At 40.0% G+C, this 22492-nt stretch overlaps 1 protein-coding gene and 1 pseudogene across 16 annotated transcripts in view; one reads left to right on the forward strand and one right to left on the reverse strand.

The window, feature by feature from the left end:
• Positions 1 to 22492, forward strand: part of NR6A1 (nuclear receptor subfamily 6 group A member 1) — a 254728-nt gene that overhangs the window by 204716 nt on the left and 27520 nt on the right. For 13 of the 16 annotated variants that reach the window (XM_037492388.2, XM_054689674.1, XM_054689671.1 and 10 more), the window contains one exon: positions 19145 to 19387. In XM_037492388.2, the coding sequence (XP_037348285.1) occupies positions 19145 to 19387 (243 nt within the window). Of the gene's footprint in view, positions 1 to 5130; positions 5502 to 19144; positions 19388 to 22492 lie in introns of those variants that run through there. The other 3 variants (XM_054689670.1, XM_054689669.1, XM_037492389.2) reach the window with 2 other exon arrangements.
• On the reverse strand, positions 8014 to 8163 carry LOC119233224 (U2 spliceosomal RNA; annotated as a pseudogene).

Consider the following 22492-nt stretch of genomic DNA (forward strand, 5'->3'; position numbering starts at 1 on the left):
ATGGTCAGTTGGCTGGTTTTTAACCGGTCCTGTTGGTTTTCAGATTTATTACACCATTCCCTCAATTAGAAATGAGTTCTGTATATAGGTAAGATTTACAGGAGTTGGAATTCAGGCTTGGTAAACTGGTTTTGGCTCTACAGGAATGGCCTAGGGCAACCTTTTTGTGAATATTTGTATTCCTGAAGGCATTTCCTTCCTTCGTGTTCCTGCTTTGTGAAACAATTCCTTTCCTTTCTTCCTCTAGTCAGCAAATACCCCTAGAGCACCTGCTTTTCAGCAGGCACTGGGGATACAATGGTGAAAGGAGTAGAGGGCACAGTCCCTGCCTTCATATAGCTTAGAATCTAGTGGAAACTGTGTAGATAGAGATATATAGACATATATACACACACATTTTATCATACGATTGCACACTAATACAGGTACTCAGCAAATCTGGTGCTGTGTCTTCATTATTGAAAGATTCAATATCAGGTAGCCTCACTAATCAGAGAGTGCATATAAAACAAAGAGTCTGACACATAAGGGAGTCTGAACTGAGTGTGTTTGGAAGAGGGGGACCACCTCTGAGCTAAGGTGAAAAAGTTAGAAAATGTGAAAATGAAGAAGACTGAAATCACTGTTAGTTTGATAAGAGAACCTCATACCACCCACCCACACCAGGGACCTTCGAATTACTTTAGCATATTGTGAATGCCTGCTATATGCTAAACCTGAGACTGGACCCTAGTATTACCAAGCCTTGACTCTTTGGGGTGAAGTCAAACTAAGAAGGAAGATAGAACTTAAAATAAAAATAAGTGATACATATTATCACAGTATTATTTTAAGAATCCAGGCAGCATTTAAGAATAGAAGCAGGGTATGATGTGACTGTGTCAGGACCTGGAAGACTGGAGTCAGAATACTGACATTGGAGGCGATGCTTCATTAAAATTGAGTCCAGAAAAATGAGTAATTGGTAATGGGAACTGTCAAGAAGTGGTGAGAGAAGAATTATTCCCGGCAAACAGAATAGTTTAGCATACTTTCATACAGGTGGGTTGATAAGATTAGAGCGATGGATGCTTATGGGGAGTGAAGAGATCAACCAGCGGCTGGATTGTCAAGGGCCTTGGGAGTATGGACCTTTATACTATAGGTGCCTGGGACCTATCAACTGGGCACAGTGAGGTCATGCCACAGTTACTGGAGGTTTTATCTTGTAGGCTTTTGTCCAGAGTCCTTTCTTGCACAGAACTGAGCTTGTAGGCAGAATCCTCTTGTATCTTCTGACTTCCCCCCCACCCCTAGGTCAGGCAGATGTATGGATGTTCATGTACTATATACTTGGTTCTCTTTCTTTGCATTCAAAAGGAATTGATTTATTCATATTAATTTGTTCTTGATGGTGATATTTTAAAGAGTCACATAAAAATCTTGACGGGTGAAATGGAGATTGTAAGCAGAGGGAGGGCCGTAGAGAGGGTCAACTTTTCCCAGGTCATCAATTTGTAGGTGGGAGATTGAGTACCTTACCTATATTTCAATGTCCTTGATTGTCTCAGAAACTGTTTTGGTTGATTTGTTCAAATCAGGATCCAAATAAGATGCATACATTGCATTTGGCTGATACATAGAAAACTTAACTCACATCTTGTAGCGTTTTCTTCCATTGCCAACCATTTCTTCTGCACATGGAATTAAGTCCTAACTCTCTAGCATAAGCACTAAAACGTCTTTTGAGATTTCCCCAGTTCTATGTATTCCTTCAGGTACTGAAATACCTTTTCTGCCTGTCTAACTGTGGCACTTCGAGGTTCAGCTCAAATGTAATGTCCTCTCCATTCCAATCTAATGAATTGTTGCTTCATCTGTGGTTCCTTAGCACTTAGTGCCAACCTCTCTTACAGCACTCATAACGTCATATTCTTATTTATCTGCTTAGTGTGTTTGTATTACAAGTGAGTTAGTGTGGGGTGGTGCAAAATGAATCTGGAGAGGTCAGCAGATGGTATGCACCTCAAGGGCAAGGATCATACAATAATCATTTCTGTGACCTCAGCCTAGTGCCTTGCTGATAGGAGATATTCAACTTAGGTTCATAGAGAAAAAACCAACTGCTGGAATATTTCTAATTTCCAACTCTGAGTTTTTTGGTTTTTGTTTCTGTTTTTTGCTGAACTGAAGGCAAGACTGGAAGTCATATCTAAGTGTTTTTATTCTTTTCTGTACTGAAGAAGTTTGCTGTTAGTCTCAACTAACACAGACTTTGTTTGATTTTGACCATTATTTCTTTTTAGTTGAAGTAAACTCTTCCCTTGCTATAGGGAATGTCTGTACCAAGGATCTCACAGATGAGAACAGCAATCTTGGGTACTTGTTTTTTGTTGTTGTTCTTTTGTGGTTTGCAGCATTGAGAAGGAATTTAAAGCATTCTCTGCATATTTCTGGTTTTCTAAAATGAGTAGGGGTTTCCTAACACAAGTGCCTTTCCATCAGAATGGTCATATGGTTATCACTTTGCATTAGGCGATCATTGAAACTTCTTAAAAAGAAATAAGGCTGAAATGATTCCAGTGCTGATGTGGCCACCAGGATTGTTATCTTTCGTTATACATTGAAGGATTAAACATTACATTTTGATGTACCTCTTCAATTTCAAAATCTGCAGTCATCTTTGAAAGCTGCAATTGAAATAACAACTGGAAAATGATGTGAATAGTAATATCTTAAAAGAGACTTTGTTTTTGTTTTTGTTTTTTTTCCTGTCCAAGACATGGTTTAATGTAAGAAATGAGGGACTATTATATTTGGTTTTCTTTTCAATTGAGTGATAACTCCTACCTCTTCCTAAAATTGTCCTTAGTTTCCCCATTCTTGAAATGAAAATGAAATCATTCTCTTGCATAGTTAAGGAAGGCTTTGCCTCTCATAATTTACACTCAACCCTTGAATTCTATTAGATGCAGGTATGCAAATGCTGTAGGATGTTGACTGGATGTGGAATTTCATCTACTTTTTATACATTACAAATACTAGCAAGTGGCAAGTATTCCTGGTTTTTAATTTTCTATTTTCTTATTCCCACTGAAATTCCAAAAATCCTTCTAATCCTTTAAAATGATTTTTCTTCTCTACAGTTGTTTTTAATAATAACTGGGAACGCTAATTAAGATTTAAAGTTTGTCGGGCCTCCCCTGGTGGCACAGTGGTTGAGCGCTGGGCTGCGAAGCTGCCCGCAGCCTCTGCAGCACCGGTTTGATCCCTGGCCGCTGGCGAGGGTCCCACATGGCGCGGCAGACCTCTCCTGCCGTGCCCGCTGCTCCCCTCAGCAGTGTATTTCATCGGTCTACCTGTACTGTTCCTCGTTCTGGCTCTGGTGAATCCTCTCACCCTCCTGCACTTCTGACTGTACCCCGGTTCTTGTATAAATAAATAAATAAATCTTTTAAAGAAAAAGATTTAAAGTTTGTCTTTGTATTCACAAGGTCAGTGATGTGCATGTTCATACTCTCCCCTTCCTACCAGTAGCATCTATTAAAGGGCTCTCAAAAGACCTGTGGGACTGAGGATGCTGAAGAAATATGACTTACATCCAAAGATAAGACTTACACATTTATAAACTGTGTTAATTGTTCTCAGGTTTATGGGTACATCAAGGATTATTACTAAGATCCATCCTTAAGAACCAAGGACTCTGCTTCAGTCTTGATCCTAGTAGCTGAAATAATAAGTCTTCATTTCTTTCTTCCTCTGAAAGTTAGTGCAGTAAGCAGAGTGTTTTGCTCTGTATTCTCTGTTGTGGGCAGGTGTTGAGTTCAAATAAACCTGTATGCTTCAAAGAAGCACTTTTGATTGAGTATTACCAACTGAAATTTAAATTTAGTAGTGACTTTTTGCTGGTGGATTTTCCCCTTACTCAGTTTTCTCTCCCCCCTCATTCTTTTTATAGTAATTTTAGTAAAATTATAAGAGCTACATTAAGTTCCACAGGGATGTAGAAGAAAATATTAATCTCTTGTATGAGTGGGAGTAGAGGTGGGAAAGCTGGTTAATGTATTTGTGTTGGAGTGAGGTATGTGATGTCAGAGGCAAAACATTTACTTTTAGGCAAATTATAGCCTTTTCTCTTCCTCTGAATCACTGGTCACTTTCTCTTGAGGCCTTAACTTGTAAGATGATCCTAAAGTGTTCTATTGGTTGGAAAAGCCCTTTAGCAATAGTAGTAATATTTGCCATTCAACTATATGACTGCCAAGTGACAGATTCTACTCCCACCTCAAAAGGGATCTCTCTTTTTTTTTTTCCCCCCTAGAATACTGTTGTAAATGTTCCTTGCCTCTAATTTACTCCCAAGACTAGGCTAGAGAGAACAGGAGATTTCATAGGATGAAACACTTTGCACAGTTAAAAAGCATTTATCCCAGGAATTAGTCTCTCTTTGACCATCCCACCTCAGTGGAACTTGCCTTGTGTTCTGATATCCTAAAGGATGGCTGAATGTTTGACATCATGTGTCATTAGCATATTACTCAGATTTGCCTCTGCATCTCAGTGGCAAGGTTTGAGCCGATATATGAATACCCAGTCTGATGCACTCTGCTGTGTGTTCCTGGGTTGGCTCACAAATCAGAGAGGTATAGGGGATTGCTTAAGATGTTAGAAGTTGTAGAGGAATGAAGCAAGAAGCTTAAAGATATAATCTTTTGACTGGAGTGGGGGATGAAAATTCTAACCTTAGCTTTCTAAAAACATTTTGCATACCTAGTTTCCTTTTTCCACATTCTTTCAAATCAGTGTATATAAACCAGAGCATGGAAATTAAACACCAGAGTTAAAGTAAACCCCACAAATAACTCTGAGCTCCAAGTTTTAATTTTCTCAGAAGAATTTGCCTTGTCATTGTTTATTATAATGACAAAAAGCAGGGGCTCCTGTTCCTACCCCCCTAACATATGCATAACACAGGATTTTTTGTTTTGCCTCTCTTCATACCAAAGGTGTTAACTCTAAATTTTATTATCTAGAGGGTAGAAGGATAAGTATAGAACAATTCTTAAAAGGAAGAAGGGGAGAAAACCAACCGCGCACTAGGACCCCTTTAAATTAAACGAAAACTAAGTCCTTGTAAAATGCTGCCTTTTAATTTTGGGATCTCGGTTTAAAGAAGACTGGAGGAATATTCCCCATTTAATGTTTCCAAATAGTTTTTTGAGAGGCATGCTAGGTGGTGGTGTTAACTGAAGAAAATGTCTATCAGTTCCACTCAGATAACCTTTGGTAATAAACGAACTCCATACACGTTGTGACCTTAGCGCCTGAACTTTGTAATCACATGACTGGCTTGTAAACTGACCTGTGAGGATGACTGTCTTAGACCAGCTAAGAGAGAGATATTGGCCAAGTGTCGGAAGGGTGATCATCAAGCTGGGCTTGTCCTATAATCTCTGTTTCTTCATGGCTGCAATAGAACTTCTCAACAGACTCCGAGAAGCATGAAATGGAGACATGGGAAGGTAAGGGAACTGGTTTAGAAATTTTCTTTCGCGGTTTAGAGCAAATAGCCTTTAGAGAGGAGACGTAGTCCACTCCTTTTCTGTGTCTTAGCTTTGCTATTCTATTAAGTTCAATAAGTTTTCAGTACCTAGCAACTGACTAAATATTTTGGATGAGAAAAATGAGGGAAAAGTGTAGTGAATTGATTGTTGTGGTTGGTGTTTTTAAGAGAAAGCAGAAAACTAGAAAGAAAATATGAATTTAAATTTAGTAGTGACTTGAAAAGTATCTTAAATTTCATTTCTTATCACAGCCTTTAGGTAAAGTTTACATTCAAAAAATTATTCTATTTACGTTGCCTCTTGACAGATTTAATTCCTTAATCCAGTTTACCATCTGCTAAAGCCTTATTTAGTACTGTTAATTGTAGATAGTAGGGGGTCATGAGACCATTGATAAAGCAGCTTCGTTCCTTTTGGAAGAGCTTATATACTTTACGTTTTTGAGTCTAAGACTAAGCCACTGCTAATTTCTTTCCAAATGGGTGGTATTTAAAAATTGCTAAATTCTCCCTCACCCCTCTCTTCCTCCCTCACTTTTTCATAAAAAGGAACCGGTTGGTATTTCAATTCATGTATTTGGACATAGGCTCCCACTTGGGCGAGAAGCCCCTGTGCTTCACAACTTTATTATTTGTGCCAGAAAAGACCTGTAAATCTTAACGAAACAGCTAGGTGATGAATATGTGTTCATGATTTGCTCTATTTGTTTGCAAGGTTTTTGTGGACTCTAAGAGTTTGCCAAGAGTTTGGTTTCTTCTACTTAAACATTGCTTAGGGATAGCCAGAAGAGCTTCCGATTCTTTGAGGCAGCTGGTAAATTTCTAGGAATGGCATTAACCCAGTCCTGGAAAAGCTTCCTCAGCCCTTTTGCTGTTTCATTCTCACTCTGAGGATGAACCGACTAGGGAAATAGCCCCCTCCCCCCACAATAACATTTTTTCCCATAGTAACACTTTACGGTAATACTCACGTATATGTTCTTAGCAGCACCTTATAAACCAGAATCACCTCTTTGGTTTTTATTATAAATTAGTGGAAACATCATTTATAAAAATTATCAATTACATGGAAGACCTGTTATTTTCATCTTGCTTCCTCTCCTTCCTCCAGTTTGCACAGAAATTCTTTGTTAAATTTGTCTGGATATACTACCTTTTCCAGAAAAGGAATAGTGTAAGGAGACTTGCTCTGGACCCATTAAAATAGAAGTTTAGGGGTAGGGCAGGCTAGAGATACCGGGGCAGTGGTTACAAGAGTTTGGAAGGGAGAGCGCTGAAAGAGTAGAATTTTTTCCGTCAGCTTGAATCTCTTAGTGATATGCTGTCCTCCTGTTCTGACAGAGAAAAAAGTTTGAACAGAAAGTTCTTCAGTTTTTCTTTAATTATTGAAACTGAATTTTTAACTAGTTAGCAGAAAATAACATACAGTATAAAGCAAGAACTTTCAAAACAAACAAGGAAATGAATTTAAAATTTTTTACCGGAGTCTTCATTACAAAATTTTAGTAAGGCAAAATGAATCATCCCCACTGAAGTAGGTGTTTGGAAACCTAAAAAGCAAAATCAAACTGCTTATGAAAGAGATTAGTAAAAATGCTACTGTAAAAATGCATTGCCTAGCTTTGGATATTGGGCCCTTGTCCATTTAAATTAACCTTTGTCACAGCTGGGCATACAAATGTTTTGTTTTAGTTCACAGAGGGTTAACTCTATTCAAGCTTTCACTGTGGCAGGCCTGATCTGTGGAGTCATACAATCTGGTCTTTCAGCCCTGCCAGTCGCTAGGCAGGAAGTCTTATTTCTTAAGCTATCTTTCAGAATGGGGGGTTGGGATTTGGAGAAAGGTGGGGGAAGGGCCTTGGAGCATCTGTAAGGATCAATAACAGAGAGAACTCCGCAAGAGAGGCCATTGTGCACACTTCAAGATAGATGCAGCCCTTGTGCATGGCCCCTGCCTGGCAGGACAGACACCTAAGACCAAAACAATACCGCAGATGAATTCCCTATGAAAATTAGATTGCTGCTTAAGGGGGAAAATGTTTAGGAGTGCCCTTTTAATTTTGGGAATATTCTCATTCCTCTACTTGATAGGATCAGGCTGACCTACTAGAAATAACTCCAAATTGATTTTTAAATGTCTTTTGTCCTCATGCTAATACTGTATTGAATTGGAGAGGGTAATCATTTTGCTTTTGGTCACATGCATCAAAGCATTGAGTAATCTTTCTTTCTTTACTCTTTCTTTCCTCCTTTGTTTCTTTTCTAACGTTTGCTTTACTCTATTGGTGTGGGAGGCATGAAAAAACCAAAATTTGCTTAAGATTCAAGTAACACATGTGTGAAATCCCTCCCCCAACAGCTGGTATTGGCTCTTGAAACTTCAACTGAACTAAACAGATGCTCCTAGTATATTATTTTGAGATTGTTTAAAGCAGCTTGTAGCCAAGAAAGCTACAAAAGTCATGGGTCTTTAAAAAATGCACATAAGGTGTGATATCGTAGCACATCTTAATGCATATTATGTGCATTAAATGTTACATATGAGTGTTAGACAGAGATGCCTGAATTTCGGAAAGTGAGCAGTTCTGCACTTGATCTTAGCCAAAAGGCCGAGAAGCGATAAGTGATCAATTCTGGAAATAAAATTCTGATTTAAAAAATACTACCAAGTTTGTTGTTCTTTTACTCCAGCCCAGATTTTCATTGTTGAATTCCTGTTTTCCAAGCCCAACTGTAGCATTCCTGTTTTACTGTACTCTTTGCCAGAGGACCAAGACAGTAATTCAGTAGGTACTTTTATGATGCAAATTCTTTGTGGTAGTTGGAAAGAGTAATGGACTCATTGTCTCCTCTTTCACTAAACCCCCAAAGAATTGGTGACAACTGATGGTCACAACTGTGGAAAATGGAATCATAAAGAGCCTCTAATATCCTTCTCCCAGTTTGAAATCTTCCAGGACTAGATGCAAAAGCCAACTAATGGTTCATAATGTAACTTGGAATATACAACTGGAATAAGGGGTGGGGGGAGGACCTGCATTTGAAATGAGCCCCAAGTTTATTTTATCTTCTTGAAATCTGACATATTCATCTGGGCAGGTTTGAGGCTCAAGAGAGTACTTAGACACTTCACAAGAGCATTTGCATATTTAACCCTTTTCTAACCTGTATCCCTTTCTGTGGAAAGTGATATATAAAAAGAAAATCTAATATAACCATCACAAACAGTGCCTTTGTGAGACCATTGTTTTTGCCTCTCTGATATAATTCTGCATTCATATTTAAACCAAGGGACCAATTCGTCTGTTGGGCATTTTCCACAAAATTAAAAGTATTACTAACTGAATTTAGAAGGTCAGTTACCATTTACATTGTATTAAAATGGGGTATGAAACCTACCATGACCCTTTTGAACAATGTGCTCTTTAATGTGCTTTAGGGGGAGGGCCTAGGGAAGGAAAAGCCATAAAAGTCTTCAGGGTTCAAGATGAGGTTGGGATTTTAGCCCATTGCTTTTGTCATTTTCACACACTAACATTGCTGCAATCATGTTTGATTTAGCATCCTTAATACAATGAGGTGAGAGAACAAAAGGGTATCAGAGGCACCAGTATGGAAGCCAAACACTCGCCCTCCCCCCTAAATTTTTTCAGATCATTCTCTTTTCTCTGTACCCCCCCCCTTTACTAGGGTTTCTTTTTAAGCAAAAAAAAAAAAAAAAATCAGTCTATTTGTTAGAATCATTTGCATGCCTCAGTGGTTTACTTGGCAATTGAAAAACAGATTGCTCCTAAAATACTTTTTGTAAGTAAAAAGTCATGTCCTAAAGACTTGGTAAAAACACTATAATTAGGAAAAACACATCTACTCGTATTTCAAGGTTGAGAGTGTGGGGGCTTTCCTGATGCACAGCTGTTTTACATATTTTGAAAAGCCTGATAGATGTAAAGGTCATTGCTAACTCTATGAGGGTCTTGATGCTCACACTGCGATCCAAGGACCTTGCATTAATTAGGATGAGAAGCATGGAAGGTCAGGAGTCAAATGGCCGGGGAGCCTCAGTGGGTTGTCCATGGGGCCAATCAGTATTTCTATAGGATTTTTAGCCATTAAAACAAAACCAGCAAAACCAAAACCTGCTGCTGCTTCCAAGGCTTCCCTTGGCCACTATGGAAAGGCTCCTTCCTGCTGCCCAGATGGCTCATAAAAACTTGACTGCATCCCTTGCTTCGCTACAGGGTTCCTGGTGCTGGGGAAAGAACCTCAGTGGCCTGACTGTTCACTTGGCCAAGTCACTTGACCCCTGTGAGCCTCAGTTTCCTTATATGTACAGCAGGGGGCAGTAACACCCATCTCAGAGGATGGCTGCAGGAATTAAATAAGAAAACCTCTGTCTAGCCAGCACATGGCTAACATACCTTGAAATCTAAGAGTGTTAAAGAGTAGGATTTACTGCCTGTTTTGTTCCCCACTCTGTCTCTGGTGAATCCCCTCACCACCGCACCTCTGGCCTGTACCCCAGCTCTTGTATGCATAAATAAATAAATCTTTTAAAAAAAAAAAAAGTAGCAGATTTAGGAAGATCAGGAAGGAGAGGATTCTGGGATGAACCTGTATCAGGTGCTGTTTATATTCCTAGTAGAAAAGACTACTGGGAATGCCTCCACCGAATAGGGAACAATCTAGCCTTGAAAACGCTGTACAACCTATGAGACTAGCTGCTGCGCTTTCTCCTACAACATTCAGTGTGCTAATTAATACTCTGTTCCAGGGCTAGTGAACATAGTAGTAAGTGGGTCCCTGCAAAATTTGTGGCTTTTCCGTTAAGAGTTCCCTATAGTTCTGTGATTGGTAGAATGGCGGGGGGGGGGGGGCGCTGTAAGTATGAGCTGGAGGTTGAGTCCTAGGAAAGGAAAAATAGTCAGGTTATCCTTCATTTGTTTTGGTAAAGAGCTGCCCAAACAATTCCTGTGGCCAAGCTTTAATAGCTCCTTCTCAGAAGCCTTACCATGAAATGGTGAAGTGGGAATACTCACATCCTAATCATAGCCCTACTTAACTCTGGAGTCTTCAAGTCTCCCATCTTCTGCAGGTGGGGAGTTTGTAGCAAAGGCTTATTTTTCTGATCTTGTAAGTTTAAATATATAATTTATATAGCGAACATTTATTATGTTCTAAGCTGTAAGAACAGGTGAACCAGACATTATTCCCTACCTGAACCTGCAAAGGGAAAAGAAACCATTAATATTGATGAAGAGATTATTCATCATTGAAGACAAAGTTTTTGAGGGTATTTGGGAGGAGAAGAGAAGCATTTGATTGCCAAAGCACTATTCAAAACTGGCGATGGGGTTTGTTTGCACTTTTTTTTTTTTTTTTTAATTCTGCTTACTGGGCATTTCTTGAAATGCTTTTGCTCTTTGTATGGTTGCAAAGTAGAATACTCAAATATTTTTCTTAACATAGTAAAATTAGAATCCTGACTTGCAATTGGCAAGAGAGACTCTAAACCTCATTTCTCTGTTTCGCTGTTGGCAAATTCTCCTTTCATGACCTTTCTCAGCATGTGCCCTCAGCATGATGGCTACAGCAACCTGATGTTACTTTTCACGGAGCTGATAGCTTACTAAATGTCTGATACGTTTAATCATAGATGTATTTAATTGCAGATTATTAGTAACTGCTCTACAGTAAAAGAAAAAAGTAAACACCATTCTAGTGGTCATTTAATCCCTAAACATGTGCATATGATATGAGTCTGTGTAGAAAAAAGACTTGTACCCACTGGTGCTAGTCTTGAAGTCTTGACCACTGAGAATGTACATACATGTACGTGAATATTCTCATGTGCCTTATGTTTGCTGTGAGCTAGTTGTTCATTGCTGCTGACAAGAAATTATACCATCCTCACTTCTTATTTAATGAGAGCAGGGTGGGGGAGAGATAATGTGCCTGTCCTTGCATATCATCCAACCATGTCATTGTTTTAACTGTATTCTATATTAAAATGGTACTTAAACTGTCACGTTCTACTGTTAGGAGATCCCAGGTTCTTTTTGAGTATGTAGACATTACTTCTCCTTCAGCACCTCTGCTGTCATCCTCACATGCCTTTTGGAATCGGTGTACACTGGAACACTTGCTGTGTGGTTACCAGTCTGATACGAGAGAAAAACTGTCCACCATAGACTGACTTTCATATGGAGAGTACATCAGATGTCATATATTGGAAAATATTTGTACTGAGTTAAGTTCTTTATTTTAACCAGCTCCTGGTATTACCAAAGGAAGAGACACTCATGATGATGTATGTTTAGGGAGTCTTGGGGCAGGGGAGAAGAGTGCTACTTTTATGAAAATATTGATCCAGTGACTCAGGGAAGCAGAGCCCCTTTTTTCTGATGACATTAGTACAGTCATGTTAGTGTAATGTGTCAGATAATGTGTATATGCATTGTTGAAGCTTCTTAATTTGTGACTCATTTTAGTGATGAATGCAGAGAGACTCCAACACTGACTCTGAAAATTGTTTCACACATGGTAGGGTTGTTTTAAGGGCACCTTTTTGGCAGTGGGGGTGCTAGAATGGATATCTACAATAATGTACATGTCTGTGTATTTAAATCTGTTCAGATTTTTATTCTCTGATTCAAATCCGTAATCTCCATGTTCTGTTGCCTTTGCTCCAGAGACTTATAAAACTGATTCTTGTCTCCTTCCCTCCCTTCCCCAAGTTGAGGCCTTGCCATGGAGGCCCAAGATCAACTCTTCACCTTCCTACCCAAACCTATTCCCTGGACTACCAGGCTACCCCACATATCTGTTCACCTAATAACTGTCTTCTCATTGAAAGTTTAAAGCTCTCCGCTTTCTTTTCTTTTGCATGGGGGAGGAGAGAAAGATTCTAGTAGTTTTTACTTTATTTTTTCCTTTTTATTCATTATTCATCAATTTTCAGAATAATGAGTTGGTGTCCTAGCAACCTCTAGTGGTAACTCATGAGGGTTTTCTTTTTAATATTATGAATGCATTGGTTTTTCTATTTGAAGTGTTTTGATCCCATCATTTAATTGCCATCATTATTCTTTTTTGATACATAGATTGCTTCATTTTAGACCAGAGGGGACTTTTTATACAGCTTCCTGTATCTTTTTGACATGACCCCATTGTTAGTCTTGGGTAGCACATTAAGACACATCCTATATATTCTGCCTCAAACCTGGAATCAACCATTTCTCTCAGGAGCCCTGATTCTTGTAAGTCTTCTCTCTAACAACACTATTTTTTTACTCATTGCAATTTTTGTAGATAGCAAACTACCTTGCTCAGAGTTTTAAATGCCTATCATTTTTCAAGCTCTCAGCTTTTCATCTACTCCTTTGTCTCTTACTGACTTATGAGCACTATAGTTACTGTGAATCATAGTCCCCACTTCAAGGTACTTATTTGACTGGTTTTCTTCCCATTATATTTTAGGCGGAATAATACAGATTAGAACACTGAATTAGTAGATGAAGAACACTGGATTAGGAATGGTTGTGAATATTTCCTTTGTGTTAAACTCACTAGTCAGAGAAAGCTGTAGATTTAATGAATCTGGACTTTTAGTGAGGCATATGACACAGTTGTTGGTGATATTCTTATGCTTAAGTTAGAGAAATACAGGCCAGACTGGAATATCTGGTCTAATTAAGAAACAAAACTAGTTGAACAACTGTTTCCAGAAAGCTAATGGTTAAATCAGATTGGAGAAAGGGTTCTCCAATATCTTCCCCAAGGTCACATTCTGGTTAAGGATTCTTTTTTTTTTTTTGGTAAATAAAGTTTTTTTTTTTAAAGATTTATTTATTTATGCATACAGGAGCTTGGGCGCCAGCCAGAGATGCGGGAGGTGTGAGAGAGGATTCACCAGAGACAGAGTGGGGAACAGAATAGGCAGACTGACTAACTGAAATACACTTCTGAGGGGAGCAATAGGCGTAACAGGAGATGTCTGCTGTGCCATGTGGGTAGCTCCCTGGCCAGCTCAGGATCGAACTTGTGCTGCAGTGGCTGCAGATTTCATAGTGCAGAGCTTAACCTCTTGTGCCACCAGGGAGGCCCTGTTTAAGGATTCTGTCTTAAGGATGAGAATGAAAATAATACTGACCATACATGGTGAATGAGCTGGGAAATAACTAATATACTGAGTGGAAGGGCCAGATCCCCCAAGATTTCAATAGACTAGAATGACATATATAATTTATTGTTTTATAAAAATAGAATTGATCAAGGGCAAATGGAAATATCCTAGCCTTGGGTTTAACATTTACCTTCCCAAGAATGGAATAAGAAGTCTGTCAGTTAATGGCACATGTGATAGACACTTCAGGTTTTAGATGTCTGTGAACCAGATGTTGAAGTAAGTGTAGAGAGAGAATGGAGTTTAGAATTCTGATTCCAGCTCCATTCCTGATTGAGTAACCAAAATTAAGTTTTTTTTTTAAAGATTGATTTATTTATACAAGAACTGGGGTACAGGCCAAATGCGCGGGAGGGTGAGAAGATTCACCAGAGACAGAGCAGGGAACAGAACAGGCAGACTAATGAAGTACACTGCTGAGGGGAGAAGCAGGCGAGGCAGGAGAGGTCTGCTGTGCCATGTGGGATTCTCGCCGGCCAGTGGGGATCGAACCCACGCTGCAGACGCCGCAGACAGCCTCACAGTGCAGCACTAAACCGCCTGCGCCACCAGGGAGGCCCCAAAATTAAGTTTCTTTCTTTCTTTCCTTTTTTTTAAAAGATTTATTTATTTATTTATACAAACATTGGGTGCAGTCAGAAGCGCGGGAGGGTGAGAGAATTCACCAGAGCCAGAGCGGGGAACAGAACAGGCTGATGAAATACACTGCTGAGAGGAGCAGCGGGCGCAGCAGGAGAGGTCTGTCACACCATGCAGGACCCTCGCCTGTGGCCAGGGATCAAAGCGGCGCTGCAGAGGCTGTGCGCAGCTTTGCAGCCCAGCACTCAACTGCTGCGCCACCAGGGGAGGCCCAAAAATTAAGTTTCTTTACCCCTTTAAGCTTCAGTTTTCCAACTGTAGAATGTCTCATGGCATTTTTATAGCATCAGTAATTATAAAGTATTACATGTCATTAGCTGGTGTTGATAGGTGCAGAAATATTTAAGGCAAAACTTATTAAGTCTAAAATTGTGTTAAGAGAAACAAACCTGGTCCTCCCTGGTGGCGCAAGGAGTTAAGCACTGCACTATGAAGCAATCCGCAGCCTCTGCAGCACTAATTCTATCCCCTGCCAGCCAGGGAGCAACCCACACTGTGGCTGACCTCTCCTGTCTCGGCCGCTGCTCCCCTCAGCAGTGTGTTTCAGTCAGTCTGCCTGTTCTGTTCCCCACTCTGTCTCTGGTGAATCCTCTTACCCGCTGCATCTCTGGCCTATACCCCAGCTCTGGTATGCATAAATAAATAAATCTTTAAAAAAAAAAAAAAGAGAGAGAGAAACAAACCTGTTCATTTCTGGAAACTTTAAGAGAAATTTTGATACTATTTGATTCATTATGATAAATGGGGGCCTCCCGTTAAAATCTCAGTGCTGTCAAGCTATCCAGCCACTGCGGCATGAGTTAGATTCCCCGGACAGGGAGCTGACCCACATGGCGCAGCAGACCTCTCCTATCTTGCCCGCTGCTCACCTCAGCAGTGTATTTCAGTAGATCTACCTGTTCTGTTCCCCACTCTCTCTGGTAAATCCTCTCACCCCCCACACACCCCAGTTCTTCAACACAAAATAAATAAAAATCTTTAAAAAAAGAAATGAATGAGAAATGGTAGGAGAAAAATTCACATTTGGCAACCTCATGGATCTTTTTTTTTTTTTTTAATAGAGGCATGTTTTTATTTATTTGTTTGTTTGTTCGTTTGTTTTGTTTATACATGCATTGGGTCAGAAGCGCAGGAGGGTGAGAGAATTCACCAGAGCCAGAGCGGGGAGCAGAGCAGGCAGAAGGACCAAAGTACACTGCTGAGGGGAGCAGCGGGCGGCAGGAGAGGTCTGCGCGCCATGTGGGACCCTCCTCCGGTGGCCGGGGAGCAGCCGGGGATCGAACCTGCGCTGCAGAGGCTGCGGGCAGCTTTGCAACCCAGCGCTCAACCGCTGTGCCACCAGGGAGGCCCTCCTTAGAGTTTTTTATAAGAACAGGAGGTACAGAAATCTTTATCTGACTTCTGACCAGACCCTCTTGGGTGCATTTTGCTTTAATTTATTCATTTACAAAGGGAAAGAACCTCACTTACCCACAAATAGAATGGAAGATTTGCCTTGCTGTGGCCATAGAATGTAATCTCTAGTTACATAGATTTGAGGTGTTCCAGCCCTAGCTACCTTTTTTGCTGTAAGCTGGTAACTGTTGGAAAGTAATACCTCATGAGCTTCAATTTCCTCATCTGTAAAATAAGGACACCTCATTTAGGTTTGTTGTGATGATTCAACACTATAATATTTGTGAAGTGCTTGGCGTGGAGCCTGGCACCCAAGTACTCTGTTAACAATAGCTTCTCCTGTTACCATGATCTTTTCCCACATGCTGTGAGAGAAATTTGCCAAATATTTCCTTCAAAGGCTACAAGATTGATCAGGAGGGTTTTTCTTTTGTACCTCAGGAATCAATCTTCTGAGTTAACTCCTGGTCTATGGCATAGGCCAATGCTGTTTGTAGAAACAGAGCATGGCAATAAGAATAGCTTTGGCTAGAGAAGCAGTCACAGTACTGGAAGGAGATCAAGACTTTTATTGTTCCCATTGGTGGAGAAACATGCCCCTCTGGTCTTTTATCCTGAAAAGAACAAGCAGTGTTACAAGACGTGAGCATATTCTCATGGGTCTGTATCTGATTGTTCAAAAGGTCCTTTGCTCTGGACCCAGGTGTACAAAATGCTTCATGAAGAGGTTATGAACTCTAGTTCTGATATTGTCAGATTAGGGTCAGCCACTTCCTAATGGACAAATTACTTTTTTGGGTCTATATTTTGCAAAATGGTGATAGCAGTACCCACCTATGGGATTACGTGAATTGTGTGACAGTGTAAACACAGCACAGTCAGTGCCTAGTTGTGGTGTAGTGCTCAGTGAAATCCTGTCAGTGAAGAGCAAATGCTATTCTTGTAGATACTGACGACAATGATTTTTAATTTCTAGTAGAGTTCAACTTATATTTATATATATATGTAATAGAATATTAAAGGTTTTTATTAAAAATAAGAAAATTTAGATTCTTCTATAGTTCGTCATGATTCCCTGACAGCTGCTTAAGCCCAGTATTTAAACAAAAGCCCAGTATTGTGTTTATCCCAGACACAATAAATACTGCTGTTATGCCATCCGTTTTTCCTGTTTGGCCTTTCCTGGTTTAGTTTTTTGATTTTCTATTTTAATTTTGTTCTGTTTACTTTGAGCTTCCTTTGCATCTTTTAAAGGAAAAGAAAAGGAATACTTATGGTACCGGAGCTATTTTTATAGGATACCTTAGCCAAATTTCTTTTAGTTGCAAATTATAGACACTAACTTAAGTTGGTGTAAGAAAAGTAAAAGAAGATTAAACATTGGATCATCAATTTGCCACAGTTTGGCAATTAGCATCCAAACCTTAGAAAGACCTATATCTAGGAATTATAAAGTCCTCGAGAACCTATGCAATTCCTCTTTCCATATCTTTCTCTCTTTCCCTTGATATGTGGTATCATACCTACTTACCTTCTTTAACTGCTATTTGCCTTGTGACTTTGGGCAGGACACTTAATGTATCTTTTTCTCCTCTGGGAAAATGATTTAATTTCCTGTGCTGCTGTTAAAAAAAATTACCACCAACTGGATTACTTAAAACAACAGAAATTTATTTTCTTACAATTCTTAAGCTGAAAGCCCAAAATCCTAATCACTGGGCTGAAATGAAGATGTCAGTAGAGTTGCATTTCCTCTACAGGTGCTAGGGGAAGAGTTCCTTGTGCCAACCTTTGACACACATTTTGTATGTGTGTATGTGTTTTCCTCTTTTGTCCATGGCAAATCTTCCATTGCCTCTTTCTTAAAGATGTGTGATTGCAAATTGAGCCCACCCTTGAAAACCAGAATAATCTCCTTAACTCAAGATCTTTAATTTGATCGTATCTTCAAAGACGCTTTCCCCATAATAAGGTAAGAGTACAGAGATTAGGACCTGATTTCTTTGGGTGGTCATTTTTCGACCTACTACAAATGGGGATAATAAAGATAGATCTCAGCATTTAATAAAAGGTCCATAAATGCAAGTCATCTTCCTTCTGTGCATCCCTCCTGTATACACCACCGTGCCCCTCCTTTTACATCAATTTCAGTTTACATTACTTCAGACACTTTCCAGGAATGCCACTATCACATTAAATATGGACCTGTTAGGATAACGATGATGAAATAGTAGCTATTATTTATTAAATATCTATTGTAGCTCAAGCACTGTGCTGAGTACTTTATTCAGGTATATGGTACAGTTATAATTCCCATTTTACAGAGGAGAGAAGCTATACTTGAGAGATGAAATAACTTGATTTGCTCAAATTCACTCTGCTAATGTCAGAAATGGGATTCAGATAAGCATCAAATTCTAAGGGATGTGTTCTTAATCATTATACTTTGCCTGTTACTCAGGCATGAAGTTCAAGTGAGGTTTTCTACCTTGGCCTCTAATCAAAGCCTTTCCTGGAGGTTTCTTGCACCTGCTAGGAAGGCCTAATGTCACAATTGACCAAGGTGCTTTTTGTCACATTCTTGTTCATTGGCATATGCTTACTTCTGAATAAGTAGAATTCAAGGGAAGACGTGGAAAGCTATATATTCCAGCCTGATTTTCCTCCTTAACCTCTTTGTAGCTAAGCAGTGATTTCCTTGACTGTGGGGATTATAATGATTTATTTCTGAACTCCCAATACCTAGCACAGGGTCTGGACACATAGTAGATGTTCTCCTTAGTAGATGTTCTCCTAGAATGTATGCTTCCTCAGGGACTTTTATTCACTGTTGTATCCTTGCTTTAGAAGAGTCCTGCTATAGAATAGTTGCTCGAGGCAGGAGACCAGAGATGTAAACGATCTGTTATATGACTAGGTTTTTGGTTTAGCCAGTCATGGTTAAAGCTTCTTCACTTGTTAACAATTATAATTATCATTTATTCGACGTATGTCATGTGCTTGATGCTTGTATACATGATCATTAATCCTTAACGCCTTCCTACAGGGTAGAGGTGATAGGCTGTGATTAAGGGGAGTAGGGGCGGGGGAGGAATCAATGATATCTCCTAGATTTCTGACTTGGATGCCAGGCCAAGTGATGTTGAAACCTAGGGGGAGAATCATGAGTTCTCTTTTTCCTTTCTTTGTTTTTTAAGATAAACTATGCTTGTGGTATCTGCAGATAAATGCAGGTATCTGTTCCTAGGATGAGGTCTCCAAAGGTTACCCTGTAAATGTCAGTTGGCCCAGAGAGGGTGATGATTTACCCAGAGCAGGATTGCTTTTTATAGAACTGCAGGCTTAAAGCCATTATTTCCACTGTGTTCTAACTTGACTATGTTCAGTTTCTGTTCCAGATGATCGGGCTGAACAACGAACCTGTCTCATTTGTGGGGACCGTGCTACAGGCTTGCACTATGGAATCATCTCCTGTGAGGGGTGCAAAGGGTTTTTCAAGCGAAGCATTTGCAACAAGCGGGTATATCGGTGCAGTCGTGATAAGAACTGTGTCATGTCTCGGAAGCAGAGGAACAGGTGCCAGTATTGCCGCCTGCTCAAATGCCTCCAGATGGGGATGAACCGTAAGGGTAAGTGATGCTTGTGGCCCTACTATCCATCCTTTACCATCTCTTCACTTCTCATGTCAGCTATTAAGCTTTCGAGTTGAGCATTTCCCAAGCCTGTGCAAAATGCCAGACCTTGTACTATGTACTCAGAACCCAAAATTGAATCTGGCACAGTTCTTGGCCTATAGGGATCTTCCAGATTAGGTGGAAAGATCGGTGAAACATGAAGGATTCTGTGATATTGAAAGCACAGGCTCCATGTGGCAAAACCCCAATTAATAGCTTCTAACTGGGCTTAATAGCCTCTACTTCTTTCTTGATCTTCTTTTAGAAAGAATGACAGGAAGTAGCAATTTCAGATGAAAAGGCACTTAAACTTACCAACTTTGTCCTCTTTTCTTTCTAACTGCCCTGCCTGTGCTCAGGTTCTTTCCTCTACCCAGAAATCCTCTACTTCCCCACTATCAGTTTCCTCTTACAGAAATCTTTTCCATCACCGCCCAACCAACTAATGTTCTGAAGAGTCTGTGGTCATCTACTCTCCCTCACCTGATTTGGTTTTTGTCCTCAATTTTCTCAGCTTGCTTTCTTGCCCACACTGTATTTTATCGATGCATATTTGTAGGTTGCCGTCTTAACTAGTTTCGCTGATGAATCATCCTGCTTATTCCTTTTGTGTGTGACAGTCTGAGACTTTCACCTAAACTCACATATTTCCAGGAAGAAGACGCTTATCCTCATAACTCTTACCATAGCCAGGAGATGGTGACTTACGGCTGTGAGGAATGGTGAGCTGCCTTCCTCGCTCCTTTTGCGAGCAGAGCAGGCAGGCTCAGTTGCCTGGTGATCTCTGCCTCTCAGAGAGAAACCCTGCCACCTCCTGGTTGGTGCTGAGAGAGCAGAATTAAAATTGTTGTTGCCATTAGAATATTTTGGGCATGATGGGAAGTGTGGTTTTCAACACATAATGCTATGCATTGTCAAAATTTATAGAACTATACACCACCAAACAAGTGAATTTTTCTATTTAGCAGTCTTTTTTTTTTTTTTTAAGCAACCAGTATGGGGTGGGAGTTGGGTTGCAGACTGAGACAGATCTGACACTACAAATAAATCACATAACTATATTGAAGGGAGTGAATGGAGACGAAAGGAATTGACCTTGGAAAACATGTTTTGACTGTATATTATAAGGTTTTGACTGTATATTGTAAAGACAAAAAAGAATTGTATATTAACAAAGTAAATTAGTTTATAAATATGTTTCTCTTAAGGTTATGGGTTAGGAATTCTGTCATTTCTGCTCACTAGAGTTGAGCAGACAAATAAGTATATTCTAGATAATGAGAGTCAAGTTTCTCACATTAGAGAAAGGAGTTATAAATTAGGAAATAAGACTAGAATGAGGGCCTCCCTGGTGGCGCAGCGGTTGAGCGCTGGGTTGCGAAGCTGCCTGCAGCCTCTACAGTGCCAGTTTGATCCCTGGCCGCAGGGTGAGGGTCCCACATGGCGCGCAGACCTCTCCTGCCGCCTGCTGCTCCCCTCAGCAGTGTACTTCGGTCCTTCTGCCTGCTCTGCTCCCCGCTCTGGCTCTGGTGAATTCTCTCACCCTCCCGCGCTTCTGACTGTACCTAGTGCTTGTATAAATAAATAAAATAAATCTTTAAATAAAAGACTAGACTGGCACCCTCTGGTGCTAGTTGGGAATCAGGTATCAGTATGGACTCAGATCTATGTAGATAGGTAACTAAATAGATGAAAAATACAGATATAGGGTCTCCCTGGTGGCGCAAAGAGTTAAGATGCAACTTATAAAGCTGTCCACAGCCTCTGCAGCACGAGTTCGATGCCCTGGCCAGCCAGGGAGCAACCCACATGGCGCAGCAGACCTCTCCTGACTCAACCACTGCTCCTTTCAGCAGTGTACTTTGGTCCATCTGCCTGTTCTGTTCCCCACTCTGTCGCTGGCGAATCGTCTCACCCCACACACACACATCTGGCCTCTACCCCAGCTCTTGTATGCATAAAAAAATACAGATATATGTGTGGATACACAGATCAGAATTCATCCACATATCTTCTGGCTCTAACCATTAACAGAAGCTAGAAGCAATGATGCTCCAAGAGCAGTGAACATACATAGTGCCCAGGTCTTTATAAATATCAGTAAAAGCTCTTAGAATTTCTCAGTGCTGAGGTGGGAAAAATATAGGATGAGCCTGGAGAGCATCTTTTGGTGCCTGAAATTTTGAATGTTCAAGGAAAAAGGTGGGGGGAGCAGGGAAAGGAAATATATCACAAGGGCACAGAAACCAACCTGACAGGACTTCTCATGGCAAAAGTTGGAACAACTTGATTAACAAAATAACTGTGTTTTAGTTTATAATAAAGAATCAAATACCCTGAGTTCATATTGATAGAACTAATTGAGTGACTACAAAAGGGACAATTTTTTCCTTGAAGAATCTTAGTTAATAAATGTTGGAGCAATGAGAGAAATAGATATCACCATTAGAGCACCACAGTAATAATTGCTGCAGGCCAGATGGCTCTGGTGGATGCTAAAATAAGTGAGCTCAAGTTGAAGCAGAAAGAGAATATTTGCAGTCTCATAATATTTAGCGATTACAAGAGGAAGTTTTTACTTAGACTTAGCAAAAGAGTAAGTGTTTACATAGTCTCAGAATAAGTAATAATTACAGTGTAAGCTTCATAGAGAATTCTGAGAGAAGATAACACTTCAGCCAAGAAATCAGGGTTAACACCACCAGTAAAACACTGACTCATATACCCCTGATATGATACACTAGGAAGGGCACGCGCATGTGCACGCGCGTGCACACACACGCAGCACCAGGTTACATTCTTGTCCAATCATGAGAAAGCAGGCAAGTCCAAATTCTAAATAACTCACATTTCTACAAAACATCCTTTCGAAATGTCAGGGTCACAAAAGACAAGGAATGACTGAAAATCTTATGATGGAGGAGACTGTGGAGATATGACAATTAATGAGATGTGGAATCATAGCTTGGATAGAATGGAAAAAAAGGACATCAGTGGAGCTGGGGAAATCTGAATGAAGTCTGTGCTTTGGTTAATAGTATTGTATCAAAGTTAATTTCT

Source organism: Talpa occidentalis, unplaced genomic scaffold, assembly GCF_014898055.3.
Source record: "Talpa occidentalis isolate TD23 unplaced genomic scaffold, MPIMG_talOcc4v2.1 talOcc4.7, whole genome shotgun sequence".
Classification (NCBI taxonomy): domain Eukaryota; kingdom Metazoa; phylum Chordata; class Mammalia; order Eulipotyphla; family Talpidae; genus Talpa; species Talpa occidentalis.